At 41.2% G+C, this 16169-nt stretch overlaps 1 protein-coding gene across 1 annotated transcript in view; it reads right to left on the reverse strand.

The window, feature by feature from the left end:
- The window catches only part of LOC139644379 (VPS10 domain-containing receptor SorCS1-like), a 78319-nt gene that overhangs the window by 26343 nt on the left and 35807 nt on the right, over positions 1-16169 (reverse strand). Inside the window, 2 exon segments of the mRNA XM_071519746.1 lie at positions 2251-2324; positions 8944-9102. Coding sequence (XP_071375847.1) covers positions 2251-2324; positions 8944-9102 — 233 coding nt within the window.

Below are 16169 nucleotides of genomic sequence, written 5' to 3' on the forward strand. Positions count from 1 at the left end.
TTCGCCTGCTACAGTAGGGATGCCCGCAGATGGAATAGCATATAATCATTATGGCATTAAATATGTATTAAAAAGACTGGGGGATCAGAAGAGAAGCAACGGCAGCACACACATAGAGGGAGGGAGAAAGAGAGAGACAGAGAGAGAGAGAAATAGAGAGAGAAAGAGGGAACATGTGGACCACCTTGGCTTGTAATTATTATACTTATTGGTAGTATTGGTGATTTCCCAGATGAAACACAGCTCTGAAAAGGATGGCCTACTTATCTCCAGCTCTCACAAGCTACATTTCCATTTTCACTGAATAATCCAGTCAGGTACCCAAGAACAGTACGGGGGAAGCAGAGAATAACTCTTTGAGTTAGTGGAGCTATGGTTTGTTTAAACTTCTATTTTTCAGTACTTACCGATGGGAGGCAAAACTCAGCTTCTAAGTTGCCGGTCTATACCAGACTGAAGGTATGACATTGATTTGGACAGCTGTGTTGTCTCTCAGGAGACTAGCACTTGGTGTAGGAACAGGTGGAAAAAAAAATAGGACTTAGTCATGAGATGGAGCTGTTGCCTAACAAAAAAAAAAATCAAAGAGGCAGCTCCAGATGTTTTTGTGAAGATTTGTAGTGTCATATGCAAAATATTTCATGGCTGTGCTTGCTAAGCTCACAGACTGATTAGCTGCACGCGTCTGAATTTAGACCGCTGTTTGTTGAAGTTCGCGAGGCGTTCTCAGTTCTCACACGCCCGGCTTGTACTGTTTGACGAAACACTGCTCAGGTTGCTCGCGAGTCGTGACCGGACTGCAAAATCGGCTTAAGACTCTTCATCTTCATTACATGTTTGGTGGCCAAACGCACATCGAACATAAGCTCCCTCTGCAGCCTCATTACCGGGGCTACACCACACCTACCGCACAGCGCGCGTCCCAAAATAGAACTCTGTCAGCTCCTGCAGAATCAGCCCTCTCGGCTCCCTTCACTCCTGGCTGCTTAGCTTGTTACTACCCTGACAGTTCCTCGGCAGTTTGTTGGGGCGAAAGCTTTTTGTTACACGTTACTTATAGAGGCCAGTCATGCTAAAAACTACTGACTTGGACAGCACCTGCGTGGTGGCTGTGAGAGCATTTAGCTGGAGTACAGTTGGAGACATTAAATGTAACGGTAAAAAGGTTGAGGAACATGACAGTGAGAAATTTAGGTGTTAAGGATTGTTCTCCTTAAGTGAATTGAAACAATGACTATGCAACAAAGTCCTGGTGGGAGTGTAAGAACATAATCTGGTTTTACAGGCCTTGTCTAGAGGTGACAAACACATTTGCACAGTTCTTTAGGACTCAAAAGAATATAACAATATTGAGATTGCACACAAAACCAAATTCCAGATTCCAAAGCTCCTTTCCAAAGCTGAGCGCTGTTGGTCGCATAATGTAACTGTCTGCCTCAGAGAAAGATCAAGCATGTCAGACACATGAATAATAAAAAACTTAAAAACCTCTCTGGCTCATCTCCTCTTCACTTTGTGGAGAGGCGATGTCTTAGTCCATCCAGGCTTCCTACACATTTACCATTTTAAAATTCTCCTCTTTTTCAAGACCTTAATTTATTGACTGGATTTGGCTTTGGCTGGTGCTCAATATGGTGTTTTGCTGATAGCGGCCAAGCAATTATTTTCCATAACCACAAATAACATGATATTTGAAATGACAGTGGGAGTAGAACTACATGAAATGTATAGTGATATGTGTGGGGAATGAACAATGAGCATCCATACTATTCTAGACTTTTTGTACAATTCTGTAACTTTTTATTATCTCTAAACAATGAAATTCATTTTCCATACACTACCAGTCAAAGGTTTGGACACACCTGATTAGATGAACTATGTTTTTCATTCTCTTAAAGCCATTTTGATCTAAGGGCAAAGGGCGGCTACTTTAAAGGATCTAAAATATAAGATAATCTTGATTTGTTTAACACTTTTTTGGTCACTGCATAATTCCATTTGTGTTATTTCATAGTTTTGACATCTTTACTATTATTCTATTGGAAAATAGTAAAAATAAAGAAGAATGTGTGTGTCCAAACTGGTAGTGTACCTTTCCAGACTTTTCAGTGGAGGAATCCTATCCATGGGGAGCCACAGACCCACCAGAATATAAACAGAAACTTTAACTTTAAGGGACATTTTCATTCTGCCTGAGGCTTACTCCTTGCCCAGCAGCTTGGGTAATATTGCCCAGTATCCCGTGCTTACCAGTAGAAACGATTGGGCGCCACTCTCTCATGCACCACTTGCCACCTCCTCCCAAACTCCACCGAGCTGTAGAGCTGTAGGAGACAACCAACCACAAACAGGTATTTATTCACATAAAATCTTAACAGCTGAGCATATTTGCCATTTTGTTAGACATAAATCACCCTTCTATCAGATGGTGTGTTTGCACTAGAAATGGTTATGCATTTGCACTAGATTTTTCTCTGGATTTGTTTTCATGCGTTGATTTGCATAGTACTTCAGTCATCCTTTTAACAGCAGTAGAATAATAGCGAGTGGGAGACAACCTCTCTCACAGTGTTGTGCTAGCAGGCTGTATAGCCTCCTGTACACACACACACACACACACACACACACATACAGACACATATGTACAAGTTCTTTATTTGAATCCACTAAATTAGTTTTGAATTTACATATGATTCAAATACTGCAGAGGTGTAACATGGCTTAAGGACATTTAGGGATAAAAATACCATTGTCTCACATCGCACACAGCAGAAACGGAGACTTAATATAATCTTGCCACACAAACGCGCACACACACACACACACACACACACGCACACACATAATGAACACCAGGTCGAGAACTGTAAAGGAAAATGTGTGAGTTTTGTTGCACTAGAGAAATGCACCTTGCTCTAACAAGGCTGTGAATAGCAGGGGGAGACGTGGGGGGGGGGGGGGGGGGGGGGGGGGGGGGGGGGGGCAGACCGTGGCGGGTGGTCTCAATACAGCCATTGTTCACTAGTCAGCAGATCACTGGCTTGCTGAGATTTCACAATCTCTCCATGCTACACAGAAAGGGCGGGGAGCGTGTGTGAACTCGCTGTATAATTGAAACTAACTGTAGGAAAAAAAAAAAAACCTCAAGTGCCTTTTAATTTGTTCCCAGAATTGTTTCATTGAGATTCCCGAGTTCCCTCTTCCATTTGATTAAAGTGGAATTTCTAAACTAAATGAATTAATTAAGCCAACATTAAGTGTTGGTTCAGGATAAAGTAAACAAAAAACAGTTTCAGGTTGGTTGTTTTGTCTGCATATTTTGCTGTTTAGTCAGTAAGTCAACAACCTTGTCAAAATGATACACTCGCAAAAGTTTTCTTTTGTCTCCAAAAACACCTGCATCCTCTGGCAAAGCACAATGATAAATTAATTTACTCTATAGATTACAGCTGGAATTTAATGAGGCATAAAACTTATTTCAATGTTTTTGGCTGGACTTTTTCCATTTTAAGCATGAGCAGCCACATGTAATGTGTAAACAATCATTTATTAGCGGATAACAAAATTGTGACTCTGTTTGTTTATATTAATTTATTTTCTAATTGTATTTATTTACTCTATCCCGAAGGGTGAAGTCGAGGTCTGCATTTAAACAGCATCCAATCTCATTGCCTATCCTGATCATCACTGCTCTGGAGACAATAATTGTCTTTCATCTAATCCAAAACGGAGTGCTCCTGCTTCTAAATGTTGACCCAAGATTACCTCTGATGAGTCAAATTTGGGATACTTTTTTTTATTCAAATGAGTATGAGGATTTCCAGAAAATGCTGTGATGTCAGAAAATTGTGTGCTATTGTTGGAACTTCTTCTTTGTTTCCTTACGTTCCCTTGCATTTTAAAGCAACAAAAACAAATCTTTTGGCCAAGTGTCAAGGGCTCAAGGACGAGCGGCATTGCTGACTTCATCAGATCAGTTATCTTTGCTTAGGCACAAATCAGTTACAGACTTGGCATTGTCCCGCCCCTCTGAGGATGACACTAAACAAATAGCGAGGCATGACCTAATACTGCTCCAATATAAAGTCTAGCATGTACATTTTTCCCCCCTGCGTCCACTTCACCGGATCACTGAACGACAGACAGGGAGCATATGCAAACTATATGTTCCCTGCGACTACTGAATACGGTCCGTATATTTCCACGTCAAACCAGGGGAGAAAAACGGCACGGGTAATGAGATATGACTTCCATGCCGAGTTGCATTAAGCAGATGCGATGGAGGGGGAGGGGTGCAGGAAATCACTTTGACTAATTATCCTCCAACACCAAGTTAGCATTTAGTCAAGCAAGTCACAGTGAAGAATCGGAGAGGAGGAGATGGGAGTGTGTGTGTGTGTGTGTGCGTGTGTGTGTGTTGTGGGGGGGGGGGGGGTCTAATCTGAAATACGCACTGCCTCTGAAAACTCCAAAGGTCTCTCAATCTACAAATGCAGCAGCGTTGCCAAGAGAGGCTGAAGACACTGGAAGAAAAGCAGTATTGGGGTGGGGAGTGTGTGTGTGTGTGTGTGTGTGTGTGTGTGTGTGTGTGTGTGTGAGTGAGTGGATGAGTGCATGAGTGAGTGAGTACCATCGGTTCCTAACAGACAGCGTAGCGAGTGAGCAACCAGCAGCAATAAGGAAATGGCAGCCAGCGGTTTCAATGAAGATTACATATTGACAGCATTTGTCAGTGAACTCATTCTGGCCTCAAAAATCTGTCATGTTGTCTCTATCCCAGCGACATTTTGCGAGGTTAACCTGCCTCAAAACTATTTGTTGGATTGTTGTAATGGTGGAAAAGAGTTCTTGTACTCCCTAACCCCACACTCAAAGCTAGTAACTTTAACTCTGTAACTGAACTGTAACAGTTCAGTGGTTTAACAAGGCTAGAGCCAATATTCACACTGCTAACTAGAAGGTCACTCGGAGAGCGCAGACCTCCGCCAAGGTTTGTGCTATTATTGCTTGTTCGTGAGTTGGATCTGGATCCGCTCCAAAATTTAATGGGTTCTTCCTTGGCCCATGCTACACCCTTCCACGAAGTTTCATGAAAATCGGGCCAGTAGTTTTTCCGTAATCCTGCTAACAGAAAAACAAACAGACAAAAAAACGGCACCAAAAACATAACCTCCTTGGCGGAGGTAATAATGATTGATAGTAATCCAAATTAATACATAATACATAAGATGCCTTTTTTACCTGTCAATCAAAAATAGAAGCCATCTTTGCTACTGCATGCCTAAAAGGTTTCTGCTCCTTGAAGTCTTTCCATTGAGTAAAGGCATTTATTTTTGTTTAGTGCTGCTTATCACTCTCCTTTTTTGCTTAGATATTTTGCAAAGATCTATTCGTTTTTCCAGGCATTTGATCCCTGTAGAGCTGTTTCTGCCATGCTACACTGCACCTGCTACAATCCAAAATAATCGCAGATCATGACATACTTCTCTCTCCTTGTTTACCTAATACATAAAACGCATCACTTGCTGTGAACCCAGAAAATTTCCTGCCACTGGTCCTGCCCGACTACAGGGGCTGGAATGGGACAAACTAGGGGTCTCATGCAGATGGATTTTCTCTTGTTGAGCCCCAACACATTACAGTGCTTAGAAAATAAGGCAGTACCTTTAATAAACATGTGGGTTGGGTACTTGACTGTTTGGTCAAGTGGTTAATAAGTTGCTGGTACACCTATGCCACCCAATAATTTAGGCTGTAAATTATGTTAGGATTGGTACACTTAAAACTGATTAAATATACATTTTTGGAGCATTAGATTGCACCAGGACAAAGAAGAAATATACAAACTAGCAAAAGTGTTTCTAGTATGGTTTAGAAATAGGGAAAAAAACACAGGAAAAGGGCACAAACTAGAGTTAAAGCCCATACTTAACCCACACTTGGCGTTAACTGCCAAAGCCATTTTGTACCTCAGCAACCGTTTAGACATTTTCCAAAGCGATATCGCCGGGCTTTTGCTTGCTTGCAGTACGTTAGTAACCAGTGTTACTGTGAGTGGGAGAGTGAGTGGCAGGATATGAGTGCGATATGAGGAGGAACAGATATACTCTGTAGAGTGAGCTCCATAAGTATCTGCACTATTGGCTCCAGAATGAGAATTTTATCCCTTAGTAAATGTACAAGAATCTGTTATTGGTACAGATTTTGACAGCACATTAACAACACAGTAACCTCACTGTAGTAGGAGCGTGATGACTCAAGACTAGTGTGAGAACTCAGGCTCTTGTTTACTAGCTGGTATAATTTGGAGTCTCAGGTGAATTGTAACAGAAGTAAACTGAAGTGCAAAATGGCTGAAAAGGGAACTTCAAGAATCTGGTGGTGTTTATGGGTTTCAGGTGTCTAGAAGTCATCACACAATAAAATGTTTGACTAGGTTAAAATGTGTGTGTGTGTGTGTGTGTGTGTGTGTGCGTGCGTGTGTGTGTCCCTGCATGAGTGTGTGTGTGTGTGCATGAGAGATTATATTCGCTGCACAATGCAGGTGTGATGTACATTCCAGAAGGGACAGCCAACTCAGAGCCCCTTGAGAAGCATGCTCACACACACACACACACACACACACACACACAAGTCTCCTCAGCAGAGGAGAATGCCTTCATTATTCATCAGAACTGAAACATTAGACCCAAATGGGCTCGGCTGCAAGAAAAGCATTTTATTAATGCAAATGGTCATTCCTAAAATGGCTATAAATTGCACCTCTGAAGAAAACTGGAAGATATCCATTCTACATTACTGTCTCTCCCTCACTAGTTCACAGATAATTATCTTTGCCCAGACACTGTCTCCTATATTAGATGATTATTTATTTGAAAAACATTTGAACTCGGTCTCTAGCACTGTAATTCTGAAGATTTACAGTTTAATATATTATAAATTTGACTTGACCGAGCTCTATGGGCATATAAAACCACTGAGTCACTCCGACGGACTGTCAGGTTAGTCTGGCTTCATGTGTAAGGCGCAGAGGGGGAAGCATTTGACCTATGGTAATGTGTTTTGGACTTTATTAAAATCAGTTTTCCTCCCTCACTGTTGCTTTTCCGTTTGTTGTGATGTTCCTGGAACACATCCCAGCCAGTTGACCATTTACTGTCCACAAAGCTTAGAGATTTACAGGGATTCATAGTTTTAAAAAAAATATCACCCAAAAACTGCTGCGCTGCGAAAGTCCTCCCAAGTCCGAGGCCTCAAATATGAGCTGTGCCATTTAGAGTGGGTTATGAATAAAGTAAATTTGGCGTATTTGAGCTTCTGACTCAGTTATTGCTGCACATGGCGGAAGTGTCAACAATCAGCTCCTCTAAAAAAAATTGCTCCTTTTGCGAGTTGACACCCACAGTGAGTGTGGAACGACCTGAAGTGACAGAATTATACGATTCATCCTTACCTGTCTGTCTCTCTTTCTCCCCCTCGCTCTCAAACAAATAAACTTTATTAACTCTGGGTATGTGTTTTGAACCAAACAACATCTCACATTGATTCAACATTCTGTCAGGTCAACTTGATCTCACACAAATACGTGAAATGAACAGGACTTAACACCAAATTATGTGTTGGTGGCACGTAAAGTGAATTCCGCGTTCCCAGAACAAAACGGTTATATGAAATATGCAAGACAGGATGTAGTTTCACACTGAAGTAGCACAGTGGAAAGTAAGGGTGTTGTGGTCAGGGTGGCAGATGGGTGTAGGCTATGTGTTTCTATTCAATGCCATTGACCGGGGTTCAAGTCCAAGCTTGTACAAAGGAAATTCTACCGTGAGTGAAATTTTTATTTTTAGCTAATATTTTTCTTATTTAACCATGACCAAAGCCTTTCCCTAACCTTAAACCTGCAATATATCAGCGATATCGGTCCTTATAGCGATATCAGTCCTTATCAGTCCTGTTTTCAGCTGTTTTCTAAAGCTTGTTGTCAAATTCCGCTCCGGAACGAATCTCCTCTCGCTCCATTCAGTAGCTGTCTGATTGTCTTTTTAAAACTAGCTTGGCACCTCCCTCGCTGTAAAAGCGGCCCTCACCCACTACCATTCCTGAAAAGTTTTTCATAATGACGGAATCGATGAAGCAATGGAGTAAACTTAGTAAACTAGTAAAGTTGCTACCTACCTGTTCACACTGTTTGTGGAGACATAACCTTCTGCAGGACAAAGGCCTCGCAAAGTTAGTTTAGCTATTAGCGTTTATGTACGGTGCTTTGCAATGTTTGTCCTTGGTAGGCCTCTGTAGTGCAGTGGGCGAGTTTCTGTCACCCTCTAGTGTGACAGAAACTGTAGAGTATTTTTAGAGTTTTAACCAAATTGTTTTAGTTGTCTAACCTTAACCCTATCCTTAACCAAAGTTGTTTTAGTTGCCGCAACGTAACCATTAGCCAACCTTTAGCTGAAAATGTTGTGTCCAATTTGTGTTATTGTCACAGAACTCAGTTTGTGGTGGAGGAATGTAATTTTCCCATAATTCATGTCCACAGCAGGTTAATCTGCGTTTCAGAGTTCATGCTCATTTCACAACTTTTTGAGATCGTGAGATGATGTTGTGACAGGCTCTGCAACCCTTTTGTTCCTTGTAGAATAGAATAGACTAGAACAGGAACTTTATTGTCCGCATGGGGAAATTTAGGTTGCAGTGCAACACATTTGGGTTGTTCACAGTAAGTATAAAAAGATCACAAATAATAAAAAATAAAATAACCAAACAAAACAAAACACCAGACAATGGATATCGTCGGCAGGTATCATCGTATGTGGAGGTGGCATTCAGCCAGAGCGATATTCCAGAGCAGCTGGAGTGGGTTATTAAATCTGACTTACCACCCAGCTTCTTTTGATTCCCTAAATAGCGAACCGAGCCCCAAACTAGCCAAGCCCGTTCTCTCACCTTCTGGTCGTGGCTGTAGGCCAGGATCCAGTCCTCCTGCTCCGGGTGGAAGAGCAAGCTCAGGATGTAGAAGCTGAGCCGGTACTTCTGGTAGGTGGCTCCCTCATCGGAGCTGATCAGCAGACTGCTCTCCACCTCCGGGTCAGTTAGCAGCATGATCTGAACCAGAACACAACAGAGAGAATGATAGATGGATGGATGGATGGATGGATGGAGACAGGGCAAAGATTAGGGAAGCTCTGCTGTGCTGACTTCAATGCTCAAAACAGAAAACGACTAAAACAATATCTCTTTGGTTTTGGGCTAAACAACAGTCCATTTAAACCGTGGCCTACATATTCAAAACAGAGAACAAAGACAGACAAGTCAATCAAGACCGATTACCATATCTAATCTGAGATATAAAGTACATTATTATAACTGACTGTGGCTCCAGATTAACATCTTCAAACTTGTCATCTTTGCTGTCAGAGTTATTCACTGATCATGCCATATCTCAATTAATAATTTGTATCTGTTCGGCTTGATGATATCATAATCAGTATGAGACAGACACTCTTCGATACATCTTGCAGCAAATGCGTGTGTGTGTGTGTGTGTTTTTGTGTGTGTGAGCGGCTGTGTGCGTGTGTCTCATCATTCTGATTTCTGCTGTGTTTTTCTCTCTCTTCATTCTCGCCGCCTATGCTCAGTCAGGCCTTGAAAGCGCTAATTTCCCATGAGCTTCCTTCTTTTCTTAGAGGTCGACCATTTTTGTGACTGTGCCAAGTTTCGGATAGAGAAAAAAAATGCTCAGATAAAATCAGCCGCAAATATAATTAAATCAGTGGACCTGAACAGTTACAAACGTTCTCATCATTAGCAGAGTGCAGAAAGCAGAGAGTCTGGAAATACATGCTTGTGGGTATGTGCATCATAATGCATGCATTTGTGTGTGTGTATGTGTGCGTGTGTGTCTGTGCGTGCAATTACATTCATGTGTGTGTGCTTGCAAATAAACTCTATTACCAGTACTAAGGACTGACTGGCACTTAGCCTGGCAAATATCTGCCTCAGGAGTAAACCTTGTTTGTAATGATGCATATCGACTCCAGGTCCCCAAATAAAGATGTGGGGCGGCCAGTTCATAACAGACTAAGTGGCTGCTCAGCATGTCTCCCACCAGTATAACTGGAGGTTAGTTGCACTGCAGAGCCAAATCACTGGTCTCATAATGCCAGCCAACTGGAAACATAGACATCAATGCTGCTGAAGCAGTGTTACAAAAATAATGATGGGAAATATGAGATCAACAAACTTATCTCAAAATATTCACATCAACATACATCAACAACAATACTTGATAACAAGAGCAGAAAAGTGAGCAGAGCAATAGTGATTCAACCTATACCCAGTCCATGAAAGGTTTTACAATTGTTATTCTAAACACCCGGTGTGAGTGGTAAAATCCTCTGGCGTTTTACGATTCTAGCAGCAGAAACAGCGGTTTCTTTAGAATAAATAGAAGAAGAACTGGGTCGTTAGCATGAGCAGCGACAGCCACCATGGCTGAACAGACAAAGATGAGATAAAGAAAAGAGCGCCACCTGCACAAACTCAAACTCCATCAACAGAACATCCAAGGAAAAAGATGTCACAGTACTGGACACACTGCTTGATTGACAGGTGATCTCTGGGAAGAGTAGTGCAGGAACACCATAGAAATGAACACTTAGCACAAAAAATGTCAGCGAAATAAAAAAACAACTAAAAAATCATGCAAATTACCATTAGAAATTTCATTTGGTCATGTTTTTTTTTACTTTAGAGAGAGACAGTAGCTGCATATGCTACATATCTCCAATGTAGCTAAAAAAACAAAATACCTTGGAGCAAACTATGGGCCATCAGGCTTCATTAAAGGAGCATTAAGTACAATTTTTACTGTCTCATAGCACAAAATGACCAGAATGCATCTGCTGGGGTATGACAGGGTTGTTGATCAATACCAACGACTCCTAGGCTTTCAAAATGCACTCTCCGTTCTGGAACAACGACTCCCCCCACCTCACATACTGACATTTTCAACTTGTTAAGGGCCCTTTAAGTTCGCTCCGTAATGGAGTATGAAAGGTCTGAAGCCTATCAGTGTACAATAAGAGCTTCTCAGTATGTGGTTTAATACTTTCATCACTGAATAGGAACTATAAATGGATTGCATTGAAGGATAAAGGTGCTGGTGTGTACTGTAAGAGCAACGGCAGCAAATGTGTTAATGTCATGCACAGGGGCTGACATCTGGATCAAACATGGCCCTTGGCATGACAATGTCTGCACGCCCATTATTACTGTCTTCAGACAGCTGTGAGGACGGAAATACGCACTGCACTCACAGTCAATATCCTTCTCAGTACGGCACCATATTGCAAAGTGTTTCTGGTCCCTCATGCTGGTGAGTCATTTGTCAGCGTACGTCTGGGTAATGGCAGCCATGGTGGGCAGACCCACAAACACCAGTTCATCAATCACAGACGGCAGATATAGCACCACATACGTGAGCCACATGCTGACCGATCCAATCACATGCACTCGAACACTGTCTGAACTACAAATCCCAATTAACGTTTTGCTCACTCCCTGGAACTGCAACACCGCTGGAATACCAGACAGGTTTATAATTGGCTGGAGCAGTTGTGTTGAATGGGGGATTATAGGCACTTTATACGATTTGACATACTCGCAGGAATGCTTATTTCAGTAATATACATCGGAATATGGAAATCAATATGCCCCGGTGAGGTGTGTAAATGGAATATGGAGATTTCTAAGCCTCTGATGCAAGAGGCTGTGTTTTTTGGTTTGCTCTACTTTAACCTAGAATGTGTAAAAGAACCTTCACTTTAACCTTCTCCAGGAAAACAAATAAGGGAAAAAGGTTGGAGGACAGATAGGATAATGTTATTGAGTTTGATGAGGTTATAGTGTGAAAATGTGGCAACCTTGCCTTGTTGAAATTCTACAATCAAGGCAAACATTTGCGAAATACTTGAAAAATAAAGTCAAAATAAATAAAATTTAAAAAAAAAAGTCAAGTTTGAAGGATATGAGAAAAAGAAAACGGGTTGAGTTTACCATTGCTACCCATATTTGAGCTTGAAAATGCATTTTAAATGGTTTTACTTGGTGCTGCGGTCATGACCAGGGCAGGAATTTCAGGGACACTGATGATTTGCTGTTCCCATCACTTCATTTAAGCAGACCTTTAAGAATTCGGACAGCCTGGATCCCAAATCCCTGGGACCTTCACTAACCATGAAACTGTCCTTATCAGGGCAGTGTTAGGAATCCACACTTACACTTGGAGAATTGTTTAATTTCTTTGCTCTACACTCTCTATGAGACATAGGAGAGTAAATGTGTGTGTGTGTGTGTGTGTGTGTGTGTGTGTGGGTGTGTGTGTGTGTGTGTGTGTGCGCGTGCGAGTGCATGTAAGCGTGTGTGAGAGACTGTAAATTATGAGGCCAAAAAGGTTGAAAATGACAAAGGTTAATGAAGCGTATGTGCCGGCTGGAGGACATTTAAGATATGTGTAAGGAATACTTGAGTTAACTCCACTGCCGCAGTAAATACTCAGAGATAGAATATTAATGAAATTAGCTCCATATTTTCCATTTCACACGGTCACTCAGTAATTGGATTGTGACTCCTCTCTGTAAATCTATGCCTAATTTTCTGCAATACCCCAGCAATAAATATTCGCTTTTTTGTTGTTGTCAGAGGTTCAAGTGGGTTCAGAATGGAAAAGACGTTTAAGAAGTGGAACAAAGACAGGGTTTGAGATTTATTCCCTGGGGCAAGCCAATTTTCTAGCTTCCCAGTGACAGCAACTTGGTTGTGAATGACTTCATACAAGTAAACAACTTGATCTCAGAGCAGAGCCACTTCCTGTTTGTTTTGATTCCCGAGTCAAACCAATCTGCAAACTCAGAACCACTGAAAAGTAATGATTAATTTAAGGCCTTGAACTGGTATTAACGGAGCCAGTAGGACCCTATAAGGCAGCTAATATCCAGCAGATTAAATCAATTTTACATGACAGTAAACAGCTAACGTGGGACAATGAGTGGATCAAAGCTACTTCACATTCTTCCCATTGCAACCATTGTTTGAGCAGCTCTTCGTATATGTTCTCTAACCTCTGTGTAAATTGTCTTAAGCATATTCGGTTGTGAGTTTGATTTGTCCATACAATCCTTTCAAAATAAGATTCCTTTTACCTTTCTTTGTGTCTGGCTGAGAATGTTTCTCTTCCCATGTCCACGTTCTACACTGACTCAAATGTTTGAAAATGTTGAAAAGTGTTTCATAAAGAACCAGAGAGAGAGCGAGAGGGAGAGAGAGAGAGAGAGAGAGAGAGAGAGAGAGAGAGAGAGGGGACTACTTTGCCAAATCACTTCTTTACGTTTCATCTGGGATTCTTTGATGAGGCACAATGTACCTGCTATCAAAAGGGATAAAAGAGATACAAGTTATTTTGTACGAATACTCCTCCGAGCCAGGGAACGCGGTGGAATATTTTACACCCATGTCAGCTGTTGGTCGTACTTAAGCCAGAGGGAGGGGGTTGGGGGAGGAGTGGGTGGGGGGTGAGGGGGGCGGAGCAGGTCTAGCTAGCAAAGAGCGAGGTATTCACAAGAGGGTGATAAATGTCAGTAGTAAACATGGGCTGCACCGGATAAAGGTCTCAACACCTCCTGGCATCACCACCGGCCCACAGCCTAAAGAAAAAGGTGAAAAGGCAAGAATCCAGGGAAATGTAGCGATTTTGCATTTACACTCCTAGTATGTTATTTTATCAAAATTATGATCACATCTTGAACTTATTTTGGGAGGGAATGCATGCCACAATCCATAGGTCAGCCAACTCTGAAATTTATGCATAAATGTTCGATTTCCATTTTTCATACACTCTACACTGTGATTCTGCCACATTTAACGACGTCTGTGCTTCCGTCCTGTATTGCATTTAGATACAGACAAATAATAGAACCAAGGTTTCCCAGTTTCAGGTAATTTGCTTCTCCAGTGGCAAGAAATTACTTTACACCAACCTCTAACTCAAGTTCCATTCATCGCTTCTTCAAAAACTTTGAATTAATGCTGACTTACCTAGCCACCAATGTGTTCAAATGCATCTAAAAGTGTCTTAAAGAGACTTTGGACAATCGCAAAATGCCCTTAAACTCTGAAACGGGGTCAGTTTTGCTATTTGCCCATACCAAGACACTCAACAACTTTGTTTGCACTTCAGAAAATCTGAATGCATTCGCAGTGGGCTGAGGCCACTTCAGTATAGTGCCGACTTACAGTATAAATGCGTAAGGCTTTATGTAAGAAAACAGATAAACACAATAAGATGAGATCAAAATTTTATAATGCCACACTATTGTATGTTTTTCTTAAGTCACAGTGAAAAAAAAGGTAAGTATTTAAAAGGAGGAGAAGTTTATTTAGTCCATAAGGTGCTGCTATTCAAAACTTAACAAAGAGTGCCTACTGTATCTCAAGCGTGACTGCTGGATATGGAATGTCTTTTTGCTTATGTTATTGATGCAACATTATGTAGCAGATACAAAGAGAGCCAATACATGTGTACAATACATGCATCTAAAATTCTACTTTGTATATAAATAAAATGGTAACAATTAATAACTTTGCAATGCTAATAGACATAAAGATGGACAGGAAGCATCGCTAGTGAGTTAACTTGTGGGGTTAAAGTACTCGGATGGCCTGTGTGTATCCATGCAGAACCATGTTAACTTGGCAAACTGTCTACATTGACAGCATAGCAAATCAAATCTCTTTCATGACTTCGTAACATGAATATTCATGATATGCAACTACGGGCTGTGAGTGCAGGAAATGCAAAAACAAAAATGCTTTGATACAGATATTCGTAATTATTACTTCTCTTTTCCCTTCTGCCTGATCCAGTTCATTGACTAGGTGCTTTTAACTATTTGATCCATCTTATTAAACACAAGTGCTGTCTCTTGATCTGAGGCATTTCAGCCTGTGCTAATTGAATACTGCCTGACATTTTGGCTCACCCAGACCCCTGCCGGACCTGACAAACAGTAACATGTCAGTTTCAGCCTTTCGGTAATTGGGTTTAAGTCTCCGTGCTAGGCTAGCTGCCCTCATGGAAATACATAAATTGGAAAAGCATACAGGCTGTGTGTACAAACACAGAGCTACAGATTCATTACATATGAATGAAGGGAGACGAGACAAGCAAGATAAGGTTTAGTTAATTAACTAGAAGCATTCCGAGTGTAGACATCTTGATCTGTTATGAGCTGCTGAAACGCATGAATTCATCACTGTGGTCATTAATAAATAACATAACAACATATGCCATTTGGTGGATGCTTTTATCCACCGTGTCTTACATTACCATGAGTTAATGTCTTTTCAGTATGGGTGGGATTCAGTAGCTGAACTCTGACAGCGTCAGTGCAATGCTCTAACCATTGAGCTATACAGGACAACAGACGCAATAATACTGGAATGTAGAAAATTGAAAAACATTGATTCAGTATAGACGTGCTGAGGAAGAGGATGATGTGCCATTATGATTCTTAAGAGATGGAATTCCAATTCCACAGAAAAATAAAGGTGCGAACTAGAACCGAAAATGGCTCTTTGGAGTGATGCCATAGAAGAACCAACCATTTCTGGTTCCACAAAGAACGTTTCTTTCTTTCTGCACTCTCTTTGCTTAGACACCTGCATTGTATTTTTGTTTATCTGCCCTTGTAAAGCCTAATTTGCAATTGCACAACATATACTATGGAGGAGTTTGGTTATTTTCCACATTTATGCCATCACCCACCATCCAATAAATAAGATTTAAGAACCTTTTAATAAAGGAACCATATGTATGGCATATAACCATATATTCTTTGGGACATTAAAAAGGTTCTTGAAAGGTTCTTTGTGGAACCAGAAATGGTTCTTCTATGGCATCACTCTGAAGAACTACAGTATTTTCAGTTCGCACCTTTATTTTTCTGTGTAGATGGAATTCCAATGCAAGCCTAGCTATACTCTCTCCATCTCCCTAACAACCCCTATTCTCTCTCTCTCTCTCTCTTTCTCTCTCACTCTGTAACTGTCTTTCTCTGTGTCATACCCTCTGTCAACCTGCCTCTCTCTGTCTGCCTCGGCCTCTCCTCTCCTCC

Source organism: Centroberyx affinis, unplaced genomic scaffold (genome assembly GCF_046629955.1).
Source record: "Centroberyx affinis isolate AG114_WGS23_722 - 3 ecotype Tasmania unplaced genomic scaffold, CSIRO-AGI_Caff_v1 ptg000730l_1, whole genome shotgun sequence".
NCBI lineage: Eukaryota > Metazoa > Chordata > Actinopteri > Beryciformes > Berycidae > Centroberyx > Centroberyx affinis.